Source organism: Carcharhinus amblyrhynchos, chromosome 2 (genome assembly GCF_965287045.1).
Source record: "Carcharhinus amblyrhynchos chromosome 2, sCarAmb.v2.hapA, whole genome shotgun sequence".
Taxonomy (NCBI): Eukaryota; Metazoa; Chordata; class Chondrichthyes; order Carcharhiniformes; family Carcharhinidae; genus Carcharhinus; species Carcharhinus amblyrhynchos.
The window spans coordinates 138,303,340-138,323,893 of NC_137325.1; the positions used below are offsets into that span (position 1 = coordinate 138,303,340).

The 20,554-nt window shown below is 46.8% G+C and overlaps 1 protein-coding gene across 1 annotated transcript in view; it reads left to right on the forward strand.

Annotated features, from left to right (window-relative positions):
• The window catches only part of LOC145361686 (uncharacterized), an 82,927-nt gene that overhangs the window by 25,660 nt on the left and 36,713 nt on the right, over positions 1-20,554 (forward strand). Inside the window, exons 2-4 of the mRNA XM_080217599.1 lie at positions 4,537-4,675; positions 15,814-15,958; positions 19,588-19,813. Coding sequence (XP_080073725.1) covers positions 4,537-4,675; positions 15,814-15,958; positions 19,588-19,813 — 510 coding nt within the window. The remainder of the gene's footprint in view (positions 1-4,536; positions 4,676-15,813; positions 15,959-19,587; positions 19,814-20,554) is intronic.

Consider the following 20,554-nt stretch of genomic DNA (forward strand, 5'->3'; position numbering starts at 1 on the left):
CTGGGGAAACAACCCCAGACCCTCTAAAACTGGGGAAACGACCCCAGACCCTCTAAAACTGGGGAAACAGCCCCAGACCCTCTAAAACTGGGGAAACAGCCCCAGACCCCCTAAAACTGGGGAAACGACCCCAGACCCTCTAAAACTGGGGTAATGACCCCGGACCCCCTAAAACTGGGGAAACAGCCCCAGACCCCCTAAAACTGCGGAAACAACCCCAGACCCTCTAAAACTGGGGAAACGACCCCAGACCCTCTAAAACTGGGGAAACGACCCCGGACCCTCTAAAACTGGGGAAACGACCCCAGACCCTCTAAAACTGGGGAAACGACCCCGGACCCTCTAAAACTGGGGAAACGACCCCAGACCCTCTAAAACTGGGGTAACGACCCCGGACCCCCTAAAACTGGGGAAACAACCCCGGACCCTGTCAAACCAAAGATGCCATCTGAACCCACAGCCAAATTGCTCTAGAAGGACAGGGCAGCAGAAGCTTGGGAACACCAGCAAATTCCCCTCCAACCCACTTACTGTCCTGACTTGGAAATATATCAACGTTCTTTCACAGTCACTGGGTTAAAATCCTGGAATTCCCTCCCTAACGGCGTTGCAGGTCAACCCACAGCAAGTAGACTGCAGCGATTCAAGAAGGCAGCTCACCACCACCTTCTCAAAGGTAACTTGGGGTGGGCAATGAATGCTGGCCAGCCAGCGACACCCATGTCCCACGAATGAATAAAAAAAAACTGAATATGTGGCCCTGACTGGCAGATATGTAAAAACAGTCACCAAAATGGAAAAATAACTCTGTCCAAGGCTCTGTGAGGTGGTTCAATCGCTGTGACCCTGAGTAAAAGCAAGTCCTGTTTTATTAGCACAGCAGGGTAAGGGCAGAATTCTCTGTTGTTGCATTGACCCAGTTATTGAAGGTAATGATTGTAGCCACATCTGCTAATCAATCACAGATCCCACATTACTTTCTTTAAGCCAGTTCACCCGATGATGCTGTGATCCTTGAGAGGCTTTTTACATTAATTTTTCATACCATCCTCCTCCCAATGAACAAAGATTGAACAAAGTGAAGTACAGTACAGGAACAGGCCTTCGGCCCTCCAAGGCTGTGTCGATCATGATGCCCTAACTAGAAACAAACACCTTCTTGGCCCTTACTTGGACTGTATGCCTCTGTGTTCCCTTCCTGTTCATGTACCCATCCAGATGCCTCTTAAATGTTACTAATGTGCCTGCTTCCACCACCCCCTCTGGCAGTGGGTTCCAGGCACCCACCACCCTCCCCTGCACATCTCTCTTAAACTTTCCGCCTCTCACCTTGAACCTGTGCCTCTTTGTAATTGACACTTTCACCCTGGGAAAATGCCTCTGAATATCCACCCTGTCTAGATCTCCCATAATTTTATCAGGCCTCTCCTCAGCCTCCATCTTTCCGAGTTTATTCAACCTCTCCTCAAAGCCAACACCCTTGAGACCAGGTAACATCCTGGTGAACCTTCTCTGCACTCTTTCCCCGACCCTCCTCCCGAGTTGTTATTGACTTTTCTCCCCCCCCCCCAGCCCCGGGCTACAGTTGCACTAACAGTAGTTATTCCCTGGTGTCCCAAGTGACTATTTTTCACCTTTGAACTTTGACAGCAGGTATTGCGAAAGGTGCTGCTCAGCAGAGGTCACAGTGAAAACGCTTCAGATTTGTATGTGGACAGCAATCAGGTGTGTCAGGGTTAATCTAACCCTGGCCCTTCCCAAACAGGGATACTGAGTCCTACTGTGCCAATCGGTGCAGCCTGGATCAGTGTACAGATGTGGGGCTTTAACAGGATATCTGACTTGCACAGTTTACATCAGTCTCTCATCAACAACAATGGCAACAACTTTACCCTGCTAAACAGCTCACAGTAGCTTTATAAAACAAAGTACAAGATCAAACTGTGTAGTAGTTCAGATGGTCGTAAGCTTTGTCAAAGAGGTGGCATATTAGCACAGTGGTTAGCACTGCTGCTTCACAGCTCCAGGGACCTGGGTTCGATTCCCGGCTTGGGTCACTGTCTGTGTGGAATTTGCACATTCTCCTCATGTCTGCGTGGGTTTCCTCCGGATGCTCCAGTTTCCTCCCACAGTCCAAAGATGTGTGGGTTAGGTTGATTGGCCATGCTAAAAATTACCCCTTAGAGTCCTGAGATGCGTAGATTAGAGGGATTAGCGGGTAAATATGTAGGGATATGGGGGTAGGGCCTGGGTGGGATTGTGGTTGGTGCAGACTCGATGGGCCAAATGGCCTCCTTCTGCACTGTAGGGTTTCTATGATTTCTTGGTGCCTTAAAGGAAACAAGCAAGATGGAGAGGTGTAGGGAGGGAGTCTCAGAGCTTGGGGCCTAGGCAACTGAAGGAGCAATTAAAATCAGGAATGGAGGAGGCCACACGGTAGCACAGTGGTTAGCACTGCTACCTCACAGAGCCAGGGACCCGGGTTCAATTCCTGGGTCACTGTCTGTGTGGAGTTTGCACATTCTCCCCGTGTCTGCGTGGGTTTCCTCCAGGTGCTCCTGTTTCCTCCCACAGTGCAAAGGTGTGCAGGTTAGGTGGATTGGCCATGCTAAATTTCCCCTTAGTGTCAGGGTAAATGCATGGAGTTACGAGGATAGGGCTGGGTGGGATTATGGTCGGTGCAGACTCGATGGGCCAAATAGCCTCCTTCTGCACAGTAGGATTCTATGATAAGAGGCCAGAGTTAGAGGAACACAGATGTTTTGGAGGATTGTGGAGATGGAGAAGAGTTATTAGAGAGGAGCAAGATCATGGAGGGATTTGAAAACAAGGATGAGAATTTCAAAATCAAGATGCAAGTTTATTTATTAGTGTCCCAAGTAGGCTTACATTCACACTGCAATGAAGTTATTGTGAAAATCCCCTATCAGTGCCTGTTCAGGTACACTAAGAGAGAATTTAGCACCACCAATGCACCCAACCAGCAGGCCTTTTGGGAGCGTGGGAGGAAACCAGAGCACCCAGAGGAAACCCATGCAGACACGGGGAGAATGTGCAGACTCCGCACAAATGGTCGCCCAAGCCAGGAATTGAACCTGGGTCCCTAGCTCTGTGAGGCAGCAGTGCTAATCACTGTGCCACCCCTTTGCGGTGATTGTCATGTTAAGAGCAACACAGCAGAAGAGAGTCACCTGCCTGGGGAAACCAATTGGAACTGAGTGTGGGTAATCACTCCAGGGGTGGGGAACTCTCTTGGCCAGAAGACAGCTAGAGGACATGGAGGGACTGGGGCAACCAGTGGGCTGCCGGCCTCTGTAGAGTTTTTCCTTGTTAGTAAATATCTTTGTGTTCCTGGGCCGAATGGCCTCCTTCTGCACTGTAGGGATTCTATGAGCATTGGAGCTGTTGAATGTGGGATTATAGTTTCAGCAGCAGATATTTTCTAGAATGCCCTTTTGCCAGTTCTGTCTGTCTCTCTCTCTCTGTTTCTCAGTTACCATGACAATGTTAAATCCTGGCCCCAAACTCCCAGCGTATACAGGTGTGGTGAGCAGGGCTTATGACTATTTTGGGAATAACTGGTCAGGTGCTCAAAGACAGGATTAAGAACACAATTGACTCGTTGTACTCACAGACGGTGTACAGTTGTTGATGGCACACTCTGGTGTGGTGGGTGAGAACAGGTTGCTACAATGAAGAATTGGGTCGAAGCAACTTCTCCTGAAGTCCTTCTTAGGAGGGGGTGCAGCGCAGTTACAGCAGAATGATACGGGCAGAGCACCTCAACTTTGGCAACCTCGGCACCGAGCCCGGACCGGCTTTCAGAACTTGATGGTTTTCAGGGAAAAAAATTTGGAACCACCACCCCCCCCCGCCTCTTAATTCAGAGAATAGAGGACACAGGAAAACCAAATGATACGATTGCAAAGCACTTCAGGTTAATGGCCCCATCACTGCTGATATTGATTCACTTTCATGCATTGGATTTAATTAATCTTTCATGCCTTCCTCAGTTTTATTTATTAGTGTCACTTGTTGGCTTACATTAACACTGCAATTAAGTTACTGTGAAAATCCCCTAGCTGCCACATTCTGGCACCTGTTCGGGTACACTGAGGGGCAACTTAGCACAGCCAATCCACATAACCAGTGTGTCTTTCAGACTGTGGGAGCACTCAGAGGAAACGCGCACAGTTACGGGGAGAATATGCAGACTCCACTCAGACAGTGACCCAAGCTGGGATTCGAACCCAGGTCCATAGAGCTGTGAGGCAGCAGTGCTAACCAGTTTGCCACCGTGCTGATGCTTTGGAAGTGCTTCATCATCTATCATGTGCCTTGAGACAAACTGTGGGTGTTATGAAAGGCATTTCACGAATGCAAGTCTTTCTGTCCTGACCCAACTCCAACTGGGTGAGGAGATTTGAAGCCCGTTCCCCTGGGGGATGTGTAGCTCGGTGATTCCGTTTCTCGGGAACACAAATGGACCGAATTGTTGCTAATCCCCCTTCCTGTTCCGAAAATCCTTTCTTCCAGGAAGTGGTTCAGAAATAGACGGTGGGGACGAAGATAAGGAAATTGCATCGAAAGCGGTGGCGTTTGTTATCAGAAGTTCTCGAAAGGGTGTCGTCTCACTCTGTGCGGATGTTGCCAATCTCCTGAAGATCAAGTGGCGGTAAGTGTCAGCAGCAGCAGGTAGATTGTAACACATCAGGGCAAATTTTAATATCAAAAAAACAGGTAAATGGGGCTCGGTCAGATGTTAAATTGTGAAACTCACACACTGCCATATTTCATGGAGATGAGACAAAGAGTTGGCCAGGCAGCCTGCTCCCGGGAGATGGGTATTGATTTGATTTGATTTATTATCGTCATGTGTTGCGATACAGTGAAAAGTATTGTTTTTTGTGTTCTATACAGACAAAACATACCCTTCATAGAAAAGGAAAGGAGAGAGTGCAGAGTGTAGTGTTACAGTCATAGCTGGGTGTAGAGAAAGATCAATTTAATGCGAGATAAGTCCATTCAAAAGTCTGATGGCATCAGGAAAGAAGCTGTTCTTGAGTCGGTTGGTACATGTTCTCAGACTTTTGTATCTTTTTCCCAATGGAAGAAGGTGGAAGAGAGAATGTCCGGGGTACGTGGGGTCCTTGATTATGCTGGCAGCTTTTCCAAGGCAGGGGGTAATGTAGACAGAGTCAATGGATGGAAGGCTGGTTTGCATAACGGACTGGGCTACATTCATGGCCCTTTATAGTTCCTTGTGGTCTTGGGCAGAGCAGGAGCCCATACCAAGCTGTGATACAACCAGAAAGAATGCTTTCTATGGTGCATCTGTAAAAATTGGTGAGAGTCTGGGGCAGCATACCAGGAATACAAGGTGGCACAGGGGAAACTACCTGCATTGCTGTAGGTTGACCCACAATGCCATTAGGGAGGGGATTCTAAGGTTTTGACCCAGAAACTGTGAAGGAACAGCGATACGTTTCTAAGTCAGGATGGTGAGTGGTTTGGAGGGGAATTTGCAGGTGGTGGTGTTCCCGTGTATCTGCTATCCTTGCCCTTCCAGATGGAAGTGGTTGTGAGTTTGGAAGGTGCTGTCTAAGGATCTTTGGTGAAGTGCTGCAGTGCATCGTGTAAGTCGTACACACTGCTGCAACTGAGCGTTGGTGGTGGAGGGAGTGAATATTTGTGGATGTGGTGCCAATCTAGCAGGCTGCTTTGTTCTGGATGGTGTCGAGCTTCTTGAGTGTTGTTGGAGCTCCACCCATCCAAACAAGTGGGGAGAATTCCATCACACTCCTGACTTGTGCCTTGAAGATAGTGGACAGGCTTTGGGGAGTCAGGAGGTGAGTTACTTGCCACAGTATTCCCGGCCTCTGACCTGCTCTTGTGGCCACTGTGTTTATGTGGCGAGCCCGGTTGAGTTTCTGGTCAATGGTAACCTCAAAAATGTTGACAGTGGGGGATTCAGTGGTGGTTACACCATTGAATGTCAAGGGATAGTGGTTAGAGTGTCTCTTATTGGTGATGGTCATTGCCTGGCATTCGTGTGGCACAAATGTTACCTGCCAGCTGTCAGCCCAAGTCTGGATATTCATAGAATCATAGAAACCCTGCAGTGCAGAAGGAGGCCATTCGGCCCATCGAGTCTGCACTGACCACAATCCCACCCAGGCCCTATCCCTGTCACCCCACGCATTTGCCCTACTAGTCCCTTTAACCTACGCATCCCGGGACACTAAGGGGCAATTTTAGCATGGCCAATCAACCTAACCTGCACATATTTGGACTGTGGGAGGATACCGGAGCACCTGGAGGAAACCTCTGTCTCGATCGCATTGCATTTGAACAAGGACTGCTTCAGCCTGTGATGAGGGCAATGCCAGGGGGTTGTCTCACTTTGACTCCCCTGGTGGGGGGGGGGGATCTTCTCAACAAGTTCACGTTGGGTGAACCTTGTTATAGACTGTGCTGACGTGACGTGACGTCAGCGAGGTTTGACGAGATGCCTGGGGGAATATATGGTGTATAATTACAATGCATGTTAGAATCAGGTCTGATTACATCGCCAGCAAGATTCACGATTCCCTCGTTTCGCCGGATCTCATGTCCCTGGCGCCATTCCTGCACAAGGACACAGTGGGCTCCAGATCCCACCCAATCACCCCAAATGATTTCCTTCCACAGAGTTTAGAGAGACCAAAGACTTTGTAGGATTGTTGAACAGCCTTAAGGATCCCTCAGGATCGCAGGATGAAGGTTTCAGACACTTTACAGCTTCATCCAAACCTCTGCAACTGAAGCTATGAAAATGTGTGAATACCAGCTGGGGGTCAGACCTTGAAAACAGGACACCACGTTCAAGATTAATACATCCAGCTCTCCTGTCCAGATTAAGGAAACCTGGTATCCAGTTCTCAAAACATTTAGCTGGGAGCCCACCCTCAGCTCCTTCTGGTGAGCCGGTCCCACAGACACTTCTCTGGCCCTTCCTCTCCAGCTCAATCAGGGATAGCTGATTTTCCAAGGATTGAAAGGGGGACTCAACTCAATTGAACCAGAAGTGCTGAGAGCAGCATGTTTTAGTGAGGAGCTGAAGGAAGTCAGCATTACTGGAGAAATGGTTTTGGGGAAATTGATGGTATTGAAGGTGGAAAAGTCCCCAGGTCCTGATAATCTTTATCCCAGAGTACTTAAGGAAATGTCCCGAGAAATAGTAGTGTTATTAGAGTTTCTTTTCCAAAGTTCTTTGGACTCTGGACTGATTCCTACAGATTGGAAGGTAGCTAATGTAAGCCTGCTATTTAAAAAGAGAGGTAGAGAGAAAACAGGGACCTATGGACCAGTGAGCCTAACATCAGTACAGGGGAAGTTACTCCAGTTCATAACTCATTATTTCATAACTCAGCACTTGGAAGGCAATGGTATAATCAGACAAAGTCAACATGGATTCACAAAAGGGAAATCGTGCTTGACGAATCTATTGGAATTTTTTGAGGATGTAATTAGTAGGGTTGACCAATGAGAACCAGTGGATGTGGTTTATTTAGACTTTCAGAAGGTTTTTGACAAGGTCTCGCATAATTACAATGTAAAGTTAAAGCAGATGGGATTGCAGATGGATAGAAAGCTGGTTGGGGGATAGGAAGCGAAGAGTTGGCATAAATAAGTGTTTTTCTGATTGGCAGTCAGTGATAGTGGGTTTCTGCAAGGATCTGTGCTAGGACCCCAACTGTTCACATTATATAATAATGATTTGCGTGGCGCCAGAGCTAACGGACACACAGCCACTCCTGTTCTCACATCATGCCCCCCTGCCCTGTCCCCCCTCCCCAGATATTGCTACCTTGTTTGCGTGAGCAATATTTTCTCTTTGAGCTGTCAGTGTGTATGTGAAAATAAGGTTGTTGCTGTGATCATTCAGAACACTAAATTTGTAATGCGTTTAAAATCTGGAGACCTGCACCTTTATCATTATGTACTCCTCAGCTTAGCTCTATCTGGCTCTCTTCCTCAACCTGTTGGCCGTTCGAGACATATAAACAATGGACTCTTTCACTTGCTTTCGGAGCTGCCTCAAAAAAAGTTGACAAGTTTGCGCAACGTTTTAAATAATTTGGACAAATTTTCAGATGACACAATTATTTCTCTGTGAATTTTCATCTTGCATCAATTTGGAGGAATGCAGCAGGAGGAGGTTTACAGCATGTAATAAAACCTTACCTGCAATAAGTCTGATGTGTCTTGTGAATGCGCGATCTTGCTGTCAATTGCTAGCTTTTTGTTTTTGCCAAGTTTTGTGTGGAGGAAATGCCTTTTCTGGCGGCTGTGCTTCAGCTACCTCACCCCTAATCCTCTTGATCTCTCTAAAGCTAAAAAGCTTATTTATTAAGTATGATTCCATTAACACTGTGATGAAGTTGCTGTGAAAATCCCCTAGTTGTCACACTCCAGCGCCTGTTCGGATACACTTGAGGGTGAATTTAGCACGGCCAGTGCACCTAACCAGCACATTTTGGACTGTGGGAAGAAACTGGAGTAGCCAGAGGACACCTACGCAGACATGGGGAGAATGTGCAAACTCCACACAGACAGTGACTGGAGGCTGGAATCGAACTCAGGCCCCTGGCACTGTGAGACAGCAGTGCTAACCCACTGTGCAATTCCCCCCCTGTCCCCCCTTCTTTAAGATGCGCCTCGTGAACTGCTTCATTAACCAAATACTCGTATACCTGTCTGAATGTTTCTTTATATGGCTCAGTGCCAGATCCTGTCTGAAGCTCCTGTAAAGCTCCCTGGGATGTTTCACTGCGTTTAAACTGTTTTCTGAGTGCAATTTCCTCAAATAGCCCTTTTCCTGTGCTCAGTTCCTCAGACTCTTCACTAGTATTCAAGATGGCCTTGGGAAAGATGTCCTAAAGGGTTTTATGTGACTTGGGTGGGTCGCCTGACCGTCATTTTGGTTTGTTTAGTTTTAGCTATAAGTTTATTATTAGTGTCATAAGAAGGGTTACATTCACACTGCAATAAAGCTATTGTGGAAATCCCCTAGCTGCCACACTCCAGCGCCTGTTCGGGTACACTGAGGGAGAATTTAGCATGGCCAGTGCACCTAACTAGCATGTCTTTTGGACTGTGAGAGGAAACCAAAGCACCCAGAGGAAACCCAGGCAGACATAGGTAGGGTGTGTAGAGTGAATAGTTTACCTTCCTGCTCTTGTTGCATTGTTTTGATACATAGAATCATAGAATCCTACAGTGCAGAAAGAGGCCATTTGGCCCATCGAGTCTGCACCAACCACAGCCCCATCCAAGCCCCATGCATGTAACCCATGCATTTACCCTAGCTAATCCCCCTGTCACCAAGCAGCAATTTAGCATGGCCAACTAACAACCTACATATCTTTGGATTTGGGAGGAAACTGGAGCACCCGGAGGAAATCCATGCAGACACGGGGAGAATGTGCCGACTTCACACAGACAAGCTGGGAATCGAACCCGGGTCCCTGGCACTGTGAAGTAGCAGTGCTAATCACTGTGCCACCATGTCACCCCTACACAGCCTATTTGTTGAACTTTGATATGTTGCAATGTTAAGAAAAGAACTTATGTTTTTATATCTCCATTTACAACCTCAGGAGGTCCCATAGAGCTTTACAGCCAGTTGAGTGCTGTTGTAATGTAAGATATATGATGACTGGTATCCGCACAGGAACAGCCCACAAAGAGAACTTGTCCAGATTTTATAGAGATGGGGCAGGTCAGAGACATGAGCAGATAATCTTTGTGTTCATGGTAGTTTACCGCACAGGTCTTTTGAGGCTGGGTTGTTAAGTGTGCTCAAGGCTGAGATAAGTGGATTTTTAATCAGTAATCCCACTGCCCTGGAAAAGCAGTCAGAATAGTTAAGGACACACACATCTCAGACATTCTCTCTTCCACCTTCTTCCATCAGGAAACAAACACAAATGTCTGAAGTCACGTACCAATCGACTCGAGAACTGCTTCTTCCCTGCTGCCATCGGACTTTTGAATGGTCCTATCATATATTAAGCTGACCTTTCTCTACATCCTATCTGTAGCTGAGCACTATATTCTGCACCCTCTCCTTTCCTTCTCCCCTATGTACTCTATGAACGGTATGTTCATACTGACCACAGCATGGTTCGGTGGCACAGTGGTTAGCACTGCTGCCTCACTGTACCAGGGACCCAGGTTCAATTCCTGGCTCGGTTCACTATCTGTGTGGAGTTTGGACATTTTCCCTATGTCTGCGTGGGTTTCCTCTGGGTGCCCCGGTTTTCTCCCACAGCCTGAAAGGTTAGGTGGATTGGCCATGTTAAATACCCCCTCAGATGTTGGCTGAAGCTGGAGTGCTGCCCCACTGGTGAGTGTGCGATGGTGAATCAACTCCATCATTTCTTTCAGTTGTGAAGAAGTCAGATTCACTGTTTCCCTGATGCTGCCAGGGCGTTTCGAGCATTCCTTGGGTCACTTCTTTCTTTACAGCTCCCAGCTCAGAAACACTGACACATTAGTCAATTGTAGTGTTATAGTTGTCATTTTTAGCAGCATAAGGCACCTTAGGACCTTCTTAGTATTTGTGCCTCAATGCCACTCACCCCCTCATCCACTGGTTTAGTTTATTCTTTCATTGGATGTGGGCATTGCTGGCAATGTCATTTCCTGCTGCCTTGGCAAAGCAGCCAGCATAGTCAAGGACCCTACGCACCCAGACATTCTCTCTTCCACCTTCTTCCACCAGAAAAAAGATACAAAAGTCTGATATCATGCACCAGCCAGCTCAAGAATAGCTTCTTCCCTCCTGCCATCAGATTTTTGAATGGATTTACCTCACACTAAGTTGATCTTTCTTCACCCTGGCTATGACTGTAAAACTACATCCTGTACTCTATCCTTCCCTTCTCTATGTAGCGTGCAAGAAATACATGTGACAATAATAAATCAAATCAAAATTAAAAATGAAGTGAGGGCTTGCTTTGCCATCACAGAGGGGAGTTGCTGTGGGTCTGGAGTTACATCAAGGCCAGACCAGGTAGGGATGGCAGATTTCCTTCCCTAGAGGAATGAGCAAACCAGATGGGTTTTTTAATGATTAGTTGGTATGTTGATGATACTGAGAGTACCTCTATAATTCCATATATTATTCTATAATTTCCTGTTTTCTATATTTCTATCTTTCTAATTTAAATTCCACCAGCTGCCGTGAAGGGATCTGAACCCACAATCCCAAGAGTATTAGTCTGGACCTCTGGATTATTAGTTCAGAGTGACCATACCACAATGCCACCGTCTCCTTCACTTTCTACAGTGCAACATGGACTGCACTTCCAAGAGTCCTCCACCGGCTGTAAAGCCCTTTTAGGATGTTATGAAGGTTTTTTTTATAGGAATAGAACATAGAACAGTACAGCACAGTACATGCCCTTCGGCCCTCGATGTTGTGTTGAGCTATGTCCGAACCCAAGATCAATCTATCCCATTCTTTTTGTACCTGAGCGCAGTCTTGCTGCTGTACTCCTGCAGTCATCTAGGGAAGAATGCTTGAAAGACACAACTTGTTAGTGCCTGCCGTTGAAGCAGAAAGTTGAGTTTTTTTTACCAGTATCAAGTAAGTTGTCATCAAACATTTATATCAAAAGTTCCAACTCTCCTCAAGCACTTACTAAATTCCCCAAACCTACGTTTCGCTCCTCAATTGAAAGAGCAGATTGGCTGAGCCCATTGCTGTCTCCATGGATATCAGTCAGAGCTGCTCTTGGATCAATGGAGGTTTGAGTGAGAAGGGATAGTGGGGGTGTATCAGATATTAAACCCTCCATCTCATTGTTGGGTGCTAAGTTTCAACATTTGTGATTCCCATTGCTACCCTCACTATCAGTGCACCGGGACGGAGAAGATCTCTGAATCACATCGGCTCACACCCTATGCATGGGAACTATCATCCCATGATGTGTCTCGTACCAGTGTAGGAGGCACAGGGGTGATCTTATAGAGAGCTCTAAAATTATGAGGGGCATAGATCAGCTAGATAGTCAACATCTTTTCCCAAAGATAGGGGAATCTTTTCCCAAAGATAGGCTGGGCGAATGGGCCAGGAAATGGCAAATGGAATTTAATGTTGGCAAGTATGAGGTGGTCCACTTTGGTAGGAAGAATAGTAGGAAGGACTATTACTTACGGGGCGAAAAACTGCAGCAGGCGACGGTGCAGAGGGACCTCGGGGTCCTTGTGCATGAGTCGCAAAAACCCAGCTTGCAGGTGCAGCAGGTGGTCAGGAAGGCGAATGGGATGCTGGCCTTCATAGCGAAGGGGATTGAATATAAAAGTAAGGAGGTCTTGCTGCAGCTGTATAGGGCATTGGTGAGGCCGCAGCTGGAGTACTGTGTGCAGTTTTGGGCGCCGCACCTGCGCAAAGATATTTTGGCCTTGGAGGGAGTGCAGAGGAGGTTTACTAGGCTGATACCGGAGTTGAGGGGGTTGAACTATGAGGAGAGGCTGAATAAACTGGGCTTGTACTCGTTGGAGTTTAGAAGAATGAGGGCAGATCTCATTGAGACGTATAAGATGATGAATGGGATGGATAGGATAGAGGTGGAGAGACTCTTCCCACTGAAAAAGACAGTAGGACTAGGGGGCACAGCCTCAAGATAAAGGGGGGGCGTTTTAGAACGGAGTTGAGGAGGAACTTCTTCACTCAAAGGGTGGTGAATCTCTGGAATTCTCTACCCGTTGAAGTGGTGGAGGCTGCCTCGCTAAATATTTTCAAGAAGCGGGTTGATGGGTTTTTGATAAGAGAGGGGATTAAGGGTTATGGGGAGAGGGCCGGAAAGTGGAACTGAGCCACGACAGATCAGCCATGATCTTATTGAATGGCGGGGCAGGCTCGAAGGGCCAGATGGCCTACTCCTGCTCCTATTTCTTATGTTCTTATGAATCTAAAACTAGAGGGCATAGGTTTAAGGTGAAAGGAGAGAGATACAAAAAGGTTCAGAGGGACAATTTTTTCACACAGAGGGTGATGGGTGCCTGGAACAAGCTGCCAGAGGTAGTAATACATTAATGGTAGTAGTAATAGTCTTTTAAAAAACAGTTTTAGGCAGTTACATGGGTAAAATGGGGAAAGAAGGATATGGGCCAAATGCAGGCAATTGCTACTAGCTTAATGATAAAAACTGGGCAGCATGGAAAAGTTGGGCCGAAGGGCCTGTTTCCATGCTGTAAACCTCTATGACTCTGAGGCCCCAAACTTCAATGAAATTATACTTTTTAAGTGAAAGTTATTTGTGCCGGTTGTGATTTTATTTTGAACTATGAATCATTGAATCATTAGCCTTTAGCACAGCTAGAAATTCATTATTCAACATTCTAATTACGTGATTCAAGCCTATTAAAAACATGAATAACCAGAGCTTTATTTACAGGATATTGAACAAAATGGGTCAATGTAGTTAAGATGCAGATACTGGCAGAACAAGCTCAAGGGGCTGAATGGCCTCCTCTTATTCCTGTGTCGATATCAGTGGATGGAGCTTGGCACATATGTGCAAGCATTCATGCACCATTCTCTGTCCCCAGTCAATTCAAACTAGCCTAGATCTCAAAGCACTATTAGTCAGCTAAATGAATGCTCGCATTGTACGTCTCTGATTTTCTGCAGGATTTGAGGTTAAGTGTTGTCAGGTTCAGTAACCTGATCAATCTTCAGTGCCTCAAACCAAGTTAAGGCCATTTATACATTTACAGTTAAAATTGAAAGTTTATTGGTGTCACAAGTAGGCTTACATTAACACTGCAATGAAGTTACTGTAACAGTCCCCTGGAAATCTCCTTACATTCAAGAAGTCCATATCTAAAGCATTTGTACCTACCACTGTATCATCTTCGAAAATGGCACAGTGGTTAGCACTGCTGCCTCACAGCACCAGGGACCCCGGTTCAGTTCTCAGCTTGGGTCACTGTGTGTGTGGAGTTTGCACGTTCTCCCTGTGTCTGCGTGGGTTTCCTCCGGATGCTCTGGTTTTATCCCACAATATGAACAACGTGCTGGTTAGGTGGGATTGACCTGGACTGTGGTGACTAGGGGAATTTCACAGTAACTTTATTGTTAGCGTAAGCCTTAATTGTGGTTAATAGATAAACTTTAATAGTGAAAATGGATACAAAACATATATATATATATACATTTACACTTCAACCGTATCCTACTCCTTAATCCTAACCACCATGCTAAATCTTTCAAAGAACTTAAGTGATTTTTTTTGGCCACTCAGAGTTTATAAATCTTTGCCATAGTAATTCCACCTGATCTGTTGTTTTTTCCCAGTGCACTTTTTTGGCATTCAATAGTGGCAGGAGTTAATTTCAGCAGTATCTGATACCTAGAAATGAAATCTTGGTGAAATATTTATACTTGGTAATACATTTATTTTTGAGGCTACTTATGGACCTTCATTATTTATGAAATGGACATAACAAGAGTTTCTGACTATACATGTAAATAACTTTATTTTTCTTTTCTATAACTGATTTCCATCAATCAGCATGATCCCATTTCCATTTATTTTGAGCTGAAAATTGAACCCATTCTTACAACAGGGATCAAGTTGTCTGCTGCAGCAATAATTTTCTCAACCAAGTTAAACCTGATGCTACTATTGATAGGGATTGTTAGGACATGGACCACAAACAGGGATAGGCTCTGACACATGTTTCGTATCTGACATTTAAAATCTGGAGAAGTATGGGGAATAAGATGATATGGATAGTTCTTTCAGAGCTGTACTGTTACAGGGATGGATCAAATAGCTCCCATTTGTGCTGTGAAATTCCACAGTTCTCGCATGGAAATCAGATTATGGTGCAGGATTCTCTTCCTGAATGCCAAATTCTCCCTCCTTACTGGCTGAGCCGGTGGCAGAGAATTCCGGCCATAATCCCACTGATCAAATCTGTTACTTCCCGCCATATGGAGTAAGGAAGGAAATTCTTCCCCGCAACTCTCCACCAGTGCTGCTGTTCCTCGGAGCTGTTGCCAGTGCCGGCTCTGGATCCTCCTAGTGTCAGTCCTGCTCCCAGCGTAGGTGATCTGGATGCTCTGGGTGTCAGCCCTTCTCCTAGTGTCGGTGCTCCGGCTGCTCCTGGTGTCAGTGTTCCGGATATTCCCGGTGTCAGTCCCATTCCCGGTGTCAGCCCCACTCCCGGTGTCAGCCCCACTCCCGGTGTCAGCCCCACTCCCGGTGTCAGCCCCACTCCCGGTGTCAGCCCCACTCCCGGTGTCAGCCCCACTCCCTGTGTCAGCCCCACTCCCGGTGTCAGTCCCACTCCTGGTGTCAGTATTCTGGATGCACCCAGTGCCAGTTCTGCTGCCAGTGCCAGTGTCTGGACACTCCTGGTGTTAGTCCCACTCCTGGTGTCAGTCCTGCCAGTGTCAGTATTCTGACTGCTCCCAGTGTCAGTCCCGCTCCTGGTGACAGTGCTCCAGCTGCGGCTGCTTGGGTCAAACCTCCTCCTTGCGGCAGTGGCAGCAGAGGCGAGGCAGAGAGATGACCGCAGGCTCACCGTTCCTGATTTGTACACTGCGCTCGTGAACAGCTGTTAGATCTGATGTGGAGATGCTGGCGTTGGACAGGGGTGGGCACAGTAAGAAGTCTCACGACTCCAGGTTAAGGTCCAACAGGTTCATCTGGAATCAGGCGCCTGATGAAGGAGCAGCGACTTTAACCTGGTGTTGTGAGAGGTGTTAGATTGTGTGAAGTGAAATAAAGAATTGTTAACTCTCCGTTCCAGATTAGAACGAACCATCAAAGCACAGCAACTGGAGATCCATCGCTTGCTCAGCATGTCACGGGCACATTGCAATTATTCTTCAACCAGCACTCAGACAAACTCCAGTAACCTTGGCAGTGCATTCAGTGCCCAGTCTGTGTCACAGGTAGGACACCTCCTGTAAACGTACACCCAAATCTCCCAAATGGATCCTCACAAGCCCCACACTGCGCTAAATAAAAGGCAGATTTGTGTGAGATTGAAAATTGAAGGTGAAGTGGGTTAAGTTGATATCTCCGAATCTCCTCTGTACCTCAAACATTCCTGAACCTGCTGACGTGGCAATGCCACTGTGCTCACCTCTTAACCAATTTGATTTGATTTATTATTCGCACATGGTGGGCGGCACGGTGGCACAGTGGTTGGCACTGCTACCTCACAGTGCCAGGCTCCTCGGTTCAGTTCCAGCCTCGGGTCACCGTCTGTGCAGAGTTTGCACATTCTCCCCATGTCTGTGTGGGTTTCCTCTGGGTGCTCCACTTTCCTCCCACCGTCCAGAGATGTGCAGGTTAGGTAGATTGGCCGTGTCAAATTGACCCTAATGTCAGGGGGACTAACAGAGTAAATGAGAGTTATGGGGATAGGGCCTGGCTGGGATTGTGGTTGGTACAGACTCGATGGGCCAAATGGCCTCCTTCTGTACTGTAGGGATTCTATGGACATGCATTTTCCAGCATTGGTTAGTACTTGGATACAGTGAAATGTATTGTTTGTTGCATGCTATACAGACAAAACATACTGTTCATAGAGAACATAGGGGAGAAGGAAAGAAAGGGGGTGCAGAATATAGTGTTACAGTAACAGAGCATTATTAGAAAGTTTAGGAGAGTTGGAATAGAATTTGAGTAAAAGATGGAATTAGACGGCATGCTGGGGACAGTGTGCGAGAAGGTGCCAGGGTATAAGTAAGGCCAGTGTTTACTGCTCTTCTTGTAGTTACCCTGAGGAGGTAGGACAAAGAACAGCACAGCACAGGAAACAGGCCCTTTGGCCCTACAAGCCCGCGTCACCCATTTTAACACTCAGTGAGTGCCTTATTCAAGTCTTAAGTCGACCGACGACATTTTTGTCTACCTCTAGTGGACTCCACAATAAAGGGGGTGCAAATTTAGGGAATTATATGTGCGCCAGGTTAAGGGGGATCCAATTCAGGGACCATTTATTGACACCAATCAGCCTAAAAAGCACGTTTTTGGGGTGTGGGAGGAAACCGGAGCACCCGGAGAAAACCCACACAAGCACGGGGAGAATGTGCAAACTCCCACAGACGTTGATCCAAGTCAGAGATCCGACCCAGGCCCCTGTAACTACACAGCAAACAGCGATAATCACTGAGCTGTCGTGTTGCCTGTCAGATGGTCCAGTTTAAGGGTACACTAATGACGTGAAGCACTAGGCAACTCTCAAAGCAACATCCAAGAGCAGCCCTCGCACGACCCACCGTGTGTATGCCCCTTGTTGGCCAACAAGGCGGACCGAATCGCCTGTGGATGTAAAAAGGAGACATCAGTAAACATCAATAGACATACAACAGACTATACAGACAGTGATGGAAGATCCCCAGTCGCTGCAACGTAATGATGGTGCTGGGGTCCTCCTTCGTCAACCACTGAAGTTGGTGCGCTTTATTGTCTGTGGCAGTTTTATAGTCAGGATAATCCTCAGTTAAAATAGGCAATAATTAGAAAAGAAAGAACATGCAGCATTTATATAAAAAAGCAAATTACTGCGGATGCTGGAATCTGAAACCAAAAGAGAAAATACTGGAAAATCTCCGCAGGTCTGGCAGCATCTGTAAGGAGAGAAAAGAGCTGATGTTTCGAGTCCAGACAAAGGGTCATTTGCATTCGAAACATCAGCTCTTTTCTCACCTTACAGATGCTGCCAGACATGCATCTATATATCCCTGTTCATGACCTCAGGGTAAGCATTGTATATCAATGCTGTGCTTTTAAACTCAGTCATTATATGAACTAATTCACTGCAAAGTCAGTTTGCATTGATAGTGATGGTGGTTCAGGGATAACTATTGGCCAAGCTTACTTAGAATAGCACTAGAAGATCTTTTATTTTCCCCCTGAGAGGACAAATGGAGACTTTGTTGAATATCTGGGTCCAGACGTGGCACTTCTGACACTGCAGCACTCCTGCAGTAGCGCACAGGAGTGCCAGCCTGGTTTGTGGGCTGAAGTGTCTGGGTGCGACTGAAATGTACAAGATTCTGACTCAGAGGTCAGAGTGCTAAACCTCAGCCTCTTCATGGGGAGACAGTGGGGTGAACCACTGGACTAGTGATCCCGAGGCCCAGGCGAATGTTCTGGGGACATGGTTTCAAACCCCACCACAGCAACCGGTGGAATTTAAATACAATTACTAAAATCTGGAATTAAATCTGGAATCATGGTGATGGTGACGATGAAACTATCATCGATTGTCGCCAAAGAAACTGTCTCTGGTTCATTAATGTCTGTTTAGGGAAGGAAATCTGCCATCATTACCCAGTCAACCACACAACTACCCTCTGAAATGGCCAAATTAGTTCCAGGATAACTAGGTGACAAGTGTCAGCTTTGCCAGCGATGCCCGTGCCCCATGAAAAGATTACATCTAAATATTCCCATTGCTCTTGTGGTGTGGATTGGCAGCGCTGATCCTCAGAGTGGGCTCCTGCCTCTGAGGGGGGGGGGGGGGGGGGGGGTGGTTTATATTAATAATGAATTAAATGTGCTTCACAGGACACAATGAACTCTTTAATTAGTTATGGCAGTACAGATTAGACAAGTGAAGGATTCCACCCAAACTGGCTATCCCTGATGTGGTTCCAACCATTATCTTGCAGTTGAGTCTGTGCCTATAAATGCCATGTTTGTGAACCCACCTCTCCACTCAGCTGATGAAGGAGCAGCGCTCCAAAAGCTCGTGATTCCAAATAAACCTCTTGGCCTTTAACCTGGTGTTGTGAGCCCAGCCCAGTCCAACACTGGCAACTCCATATCTTGACTTGATGAGGAGTGTTCTCTTTGTATCCCAGTTCCAAAGTCTGTGTGTGTGTGTGTGTGTGTGTGTGTGTGTGTGTGTGTGTGTGTGTGTGTGTGGAAGAGATGGAGAATTGGGGGTAACAACTGGCTGTGAGTCTTGTTATGGTAGACTTGTTTGCCAGTGCAAGGAGCAATCATGACACTTCTGACATTTGGGCCCACTGTTCAAGGCTCTCACGACTGGAGCTCACTGCCTTGAGATTTAACAATTATTTAAATGTGCACTTGTGATGCCTAGACTATTGGCCGAGTGCTGGAAAATGGGATTAGAATAGCTCGGTGGTTTGTCCTTGACTGGCGCAGATGCAATGGGCTGGAGGGCCTTTTCCTGTGCTTGGATACCTCTATGAAGATTGCAACCGTGAGTCAGCACTCTTGGGAAGAGATGGAAATAAAATGGGGGTTTTAAAGATTATGGAATAGGAAATGAGAGTCACATTGGTGGACTGTTCCGAACATGAAAGCTGAGAGACTTGCACGTGGGCTGCTCTTTGTGTAGAAAGTCAAAGGGGAATTGGTTCATAGTGACAACTTTAAAATGGATATTATTGATGTTTTGTAGTTGGAAAGGATATACCCCTTGATCTCTCTGTGCTCCAATTCTGGCTGAAGTCTTAGCGGAGAATTGTGAATTTGCTGCCAAAATTGACATTGTTTAAGTTGCGTGTGGATTTTCTTGCCCCCTCTCTCCATGCAGACGACGGAACAGATAAGCTGTGAGGAGGAACGGCGGCTTGTGATCCAGGTATCTCCCAGAGTAGCTGGCCATCAGGAAGCACTGGACAAAGCAGCCTCCGCGGAACGGAGTGTGGAGTCGCCACAGAAACCGGTCCATAGACGCAAGTCCACAGTGTCTCGAGAAGTCCAAGTGGAATGCCCGAAGCTCCTTATGCAGAAGAGGTGCGAGGAACAGCTAATGGAAAGTATGTACAAGAGGAGCGATGGTAGTGGACAGCCCGCAGTCTACCTTCTCTTTCTTTAAAGGGTTATCTTAGGGATTGATTCTGTTTTTAAGTTGTGCGAATAAATGAGGCTTCTTTGGCTGATTGCAGGATGCTTAAAACACACAAGGGGGCTATGTGGCCTCTCTTGTCCGTGCTGGCTCCCTGTATGAGATACTTGGTGGCACAGTGGTTAGCACTGCTGTCTGACAGAGCCAGGGACTGGGATTCGATTCCCAGATCAGGACACTGTCTGTGTTTAGTTTGCACATTGTCCCTGTGTCTGCGTGGGTTTCCTCTGAAAGACGTGCTGGTTAGGTTCATTGGCCATACTAAATTCTCCCTCGGTGTGTCCGAACAGGCACTAGAGTATGGCAACTCGGAGATTTTCACAGTAACTTCATTGCAGTGTTAATGTAAGTCTACTTGTGACAATAATAAATAAGAAACACCCTGCTAGTCCCACACCCCTCCCCCAGTCTTTCCTCCTTGCCTTTTCTCTTCAAACCATTGTCCAATTCTCTTCTGAAAGTCACGATTGAACCTGCCTCCCTCGCGCTCTCAGGCAGTGCATCCCATATCCTAACCCCTGGCTCGATTTACAAAAATAGAGGTTCCTCCTCATGTCACCTCTGATTCTTCTGTCAATCATTACAAATCCATTCTCGATGCTCCCACCGAGGATGAGTGTAGCTCCCTGTCTGGGCTCGTGATTGTTGACCT